Source organism: Nanorana parkeri, unplaced genomic scaffold, assembly GCF_000935625.1.
Source record: "Nanorana parkeri isolate BGI_ZX_2015 unplaced genomic scaffold, ASM93562v1 scaffold646, whole genome shotgun sequence".
NCBI classification, from domain to species: Eukaryota; Metazoa; Chordata; class Amphibia; order Anura; family Dicroglossidae; genus Nanorana; species Nanorana parkeri.
In genome coordinates this window covers 641,699-646,684 of record NW_017306914.1, presented here as the reverse complement: position 1 = coordinate 646,684, position 4,986 = coordinate 641,699, and the positions used below count along the sequence as shown (strand labels likewise).

At 49.0% G+C, this 4,986-nt stretch overlaps 1 protein-coding gene across 1 annotated transcript in view; it reads right to left on the bottom strand.

The window, feature by feature from the left end:
• Positions 1-4,986, bottom strand: part of LOC108792471 (putative all-trans-retinol 13,14-reductase) — a 26,129-nt gene that overhangs the window by 18,994 nt on the left and 2,149 nt on the right. The window contains exon 2 of the mRNA XM_018563262.1: positions 810-992. Within this exon, the coding sequence (XP_018418764.1) occupies positions 810-992 (183 nt within the window). The remainder of the gene's footprint in view (positions 1-809; positions 993-4,986) is intronic.

Genomic DNA, 4,986 nt, shown 5'->3' with positions numbered 1-4,986 from the left:
TATATATCACATTTCCCCTTCACATCACCACCACCCCATGAAAAGACATGACTGCATGAAGATTTTGAAGCATGCCTGAGGAAGCTAGAAGGCACCCTGGTTGAGAAAGGCTGAGCTAGATGATGCTGGATGGCCTCCAGCCAGGAAATGAGGCGGGCTCTGTCTGACTTGCTGCAGTTTCTAATGCACATTGTGAGAAGCTCGCAGTGTGGATTGAAATCAGGGTAAGTGATTTCAGTCCAAGACAGGAGCCGGTACAACTGTGCAAGACTGAAGAGGAGGCCAGACAATAGTTCACAGAGATCCATCTGGTTACATTTGTTACTTTTTTCACCAGCAGCATCCTCTATCCTCATCATCCAATCAAATAACTTCGTACTAGGGATGCACCGATACCGGTATTTCGGTATCGAGTACAAGTACCAATATTTTTTTTCCGGTACTCACCGATACCGGAAGTCCCATTAAGGAGGCCAGGCGGCGTGTAATGACTCGCCATCTTGCTTCCTGATTAGCAGGGAAGCAGTCCCCTTGCTTCTTGTCACTATGGTACGAAAGAGCAAGGAGCCGGCTTCCCGGCCAATCAGGAAGCCGGGCAGCATGCAATGACGTGCTGCCTGGCTTTCTGATACAGGAAGTATCAGGCTAGGCATCGGAGCATTTGGGTGAGTACGGTTACTCGCCCAAATACTTGGCATCGGCAACCATACTAGTATCGGTATTGGCGCATCCCTACTTCGTACGCTCAGTCAAGCCGAGCATGCAGGTTTATGGCTCCATAACCCAGACCACCCCATCCTCACACTCACCCACATCGAACTCGTATCCCTTCTCATTGAACGTATGGCAGCATCCTCCTAGCTTCCCCAGCTGTTCCAGGACCAGCACCCGCTTCCCAGCCCTGGAGAGCAGAGCGGCCACTCCTTGCCCTCCGATCCCGCTGCCGATAACGATGGCATCCAGCTTCTCCGGGACTTTATCAGTGGAGAAAACTGCAATAAAGAGAATAATGCAGGCAAGTGATATGGTTATTAGGAGTGGGATAGAACTAATATAAAATACAGATTTCTTTATAGATTTTGACCATAGATACCATTTAACCTTTTCCCTGCCAAGGCCTCCCCCCCCCTACATTTTTTGCACACATTATATAATCCACATTTTAGGCCTGAAAATTACTTTTTTTGTCGCAGGTGGGGCAACAGAGCACAGGAAACAAGGCGGGGGTGTCGGGCGGGGGGGGAACGGGCACTTTACCAGCCTGTGGAAGTGATCTGCCGGCAGTTGAGCTGCCAAAATCGCTTCCATTGTAAAGCCGGCCCCCGACTTTACAAGTGTAAACAAAGCCAGCCGCCGGGAGTCTGTTGAAACGGGCCTGCTGCCCGAGCGAAAGGGTTAAGGCAGAACTGAAGCTAAAACTAGCTTGATTAGTTTTGGATAGAGTAAAGGAAGGGGTATAACCCCAGTCAGCTTTATTTTGCTCTCTGTGTCCCAGTGGGGAGGTTTCCCTTCACTTCCTGACTGATAGTCACAGGAAGTAAGAGGAAATCCCTCCAAAGAGAGGGGGAAATCCCTGATGGTCACCAGTGCAGTACTAGTGTCCCAATTGGAAGATATTTCCCCTCTCATCCTCTACTGGTGACAACCCAAAATGTGTGATTTTCCTTCACTTTCAGTGATAACATTCACCAGGACAAAGAGGCTGAATCTCCTTAAAGGGGGCACAGACAGCAATGAAAGCATGACAGGTGTTCTAATCCCTCTCCACTCTATCCAAAAATTAAAAAAAGGTTTTGGCTTCAGATGCACATTTAAAGGGGCAGAAAAAAAGCAGAAAATTTATACCGGGGTAGCCAACTCCAGCCCTCCAGCTGGTGAGAAACTACAAATCCCCATCATACATCTACTTCTGGGAGTCATGCCTGTGGCTGGCAGAGACTTGCAGTGCCTCGTGGGATTTGTTGTTTTAGCACAGCTCACCACAGCTGGAGGACTGGAGTTTGGCTACCCCAAAGCGAATACCCTCCGTTGTCTGGTCTTGTCACCTAGGACCTTCTTGGAAAAGCTGATGAGCCCAAATCTGAGGAGAATGCCCTCCTGCACTCTTAATGTTTAAGCGAGCGTATATAGTCAGTGCAGCCAAAATCTTGTCTCTCTGGCAAATGATTTGCTATTCTGTCAGCCGTGCCTGTGATTTGCTTTAGATTGTAAGCTTTCATGATCAGGGTCCTCCTAACCCTCCTGTATTGTAACTGTACAGTCACCTTTTAGATTGTGAGGGCTGAGCAAAAATCCTGTATCATAATCATAATTCACGTACCCCTGTAGTGCTACATAGCCAGGTTGGTGACACCACAATTTCCTTTTCCAGTAATGCAGCTTCCAGGTGTCACCGTCTTGTTCATGAAGTAATGAATAAGCATCACTATAGTACTTCTTGAGCAATACTCCTCCTGCAAACGGTCTACAAACCCCCATTCCAACAATAGCATTATTTCCTGATTTTGAGTACTTAGCTAAAGCGTTCTGGAGTGCTGGTGGAAGTTTGTGTAAGGTTATGTAAGGTTATGTACTGAGATTATACAACTGTGGTTATGTATCATCTGTGATAAAGGTAACATGTCTATTAGGAATACATTTAATTTACTGAAAGACAACTTGAAAAACAGGTTATATAGCCGACACACCTGAACCTCTTCATCAGACACTATGGCAGGGGTACACAACCTCTGCACTCCAACTGTTTTTGGAACTACAAGTCCCATGAGGCATTGCAAGAATGACAGCCACGGGCTTGAAAGAGACAGAGGCATGATGGGATTTGTTGTTTTAGCACAGCTGGAATGCCGAGTTTGCCTACCACTGCACTATGGGCTCTATTAATAAAATTTCAAGACACTGGGCGATTTCTATTTGCATGGCACTAGTTTCCCTAGATGGCGCTGATGAGTATAGGTCAGGGTCGTAGCTACCATGAGGCGAGTAAGGCACTCGGCTCAGGCACAGGTAGCCTGGCTGCGCCCTAGGGTTGCCACCTGTCCCGGATTCAACTGGACAGTCCCGTATGTGCCATGTCTGGGTTTCAGCTGGCCTGAAACGCAGAAACAGCACATACAGGACTCAAAACCTTGACTGTCCAAGCGAACCCGGGACAGGTGGAAACCCTACTGTGCCCCCTCACCCCTGTTGCCATGGCGAGCACAGGGCGCAATGGCAACAGGGGCGTCAGGCGGCCAACACAGCCACGGCTCGGCAGGGAGAAGAGGGGTGGCATAGGCTCCAGCTTCTCCTCAGATCCCTGCTGCTCTCCCCCAGAGGCAGCGGGGATCTGATGGGAAATTTGCTAGGCTCACCGCTCAGCCATCCTGAAGTGACAGCACTCTCTCCTCCTCCGTCCCCCCTTTAGCATTCAGGATGGCAGAGGGGAGGATCGGTAAATATCTTTGTGCAGAGTAAACACTGGAGTGATCAGCTGATCGCTCCAGTGTTTGTAAACAACTGGGGGCACATAGTACTATTTACATCACTTCCTGTTCATTCATGAGTTTCTCAATGGGTAGAAGCACTCAGTACAGAGGCTTCTCCCCATTCATAACTGGATGATAGTAAATGTTCTACTATCACTAATTTGTGAATGAATGGGAAGCCTCTGTACTGAGTGCTTTCCATTCATTTATAACAGAGGCTGCAGACAAAGAAATCGAGGAGGACTCTGTGTCCTCAATTTCTTTTTCTATTTCAAAAGGGAAATTTCAGGGGTCTGTTTAAACCCCTAATATTTTCCCATTAATTTCATCACACGAAACAAATTTTTATGCCATTTTGGATTTGGCCACCGGCGCAGTCTACACATGCGCACAGCCATCCTGGAGGCGGGGTGCATGATGTCACATGACACCATGCGTGTGCGGTGTCGGGTGACATCACACGTCTGACTGTTGGGGGGGGGGAAGCACAATTTTCGGTTCTTGCCTCAGGCGCAAGAGGAGCTAGCTACGGCTCTGGACTATAGATAATGCCTATATGCTGGACTGATGCCACTTGCATGGCACTAGTGCCCCTAGATGGCGCTGACGAGTATAGGTAATTCCTATATGATGGACGGATGCCTCTTACATGGCACTAGTGCCCCTAGATGGCGCTGACGAGTATAGGTAATTCCTATATGATGGACGGATGCCTCTTACATGGCACTAGTGCCCCTAGATGGCGATAATGAATGAATGAATGATTACATGCAGACCGCCGCTTACAAAATAGGTTGGGAAAAAAATAGTGCATGCGTGATTTTTTTTCCAACCGCACTGCACAGCAACACACGACATTACGGTACCAGGCATTGCGACATGGTCGCTCACATTGTAGGCAGTGCATTTGGGGTGTCCGTCAAATGAATGCCAATGCAATGCACCTCCAACACACGGACTCGGTTGAATGGGCCCTTTGGCCTCATTCACATGAGAAACGGCCGGCATGTACAGCTCCGTGCACCGCCGTATTGGGCAGCTCCGGGGAAGGACAGGTGCTGCGTGTGATTAGTATGAAGCCCCTGTCCTTCTCTATGGGAGAACGCGGCCACAAGCTGCCCTACACTCACCCGCCCTGCACGTCCGTGCGGGTGAGCGTTCCCGTACCGGATGGATCCTGTCTGCGTCCAAGCCAGGACACCCACACCCATACGGACCTGCACTTGGGGTGAGCGTAGGGTAGCCTACGGCCGCTTACTCCCGTAGAGAAGGATATGGGCTGCGTACTAATCACACGCAACACCTGTCCTTCCCGTGAGCTGCCCGATACGGCCGCGCACGCAGCACGGAGCTGTACGTGCCAGCCTTTTCACGTGTGAATGAGGTCTTAAATAAATTCAGCGGTTGCTGCTATTTATCATACGAACAAAATCATTACAGAGAGAAGGAAATATCTCATCCGGGATCAATCAGAAATGAAGTTTACGTAACAGGTTCCCTGTCTGAACTTTCCTGAATT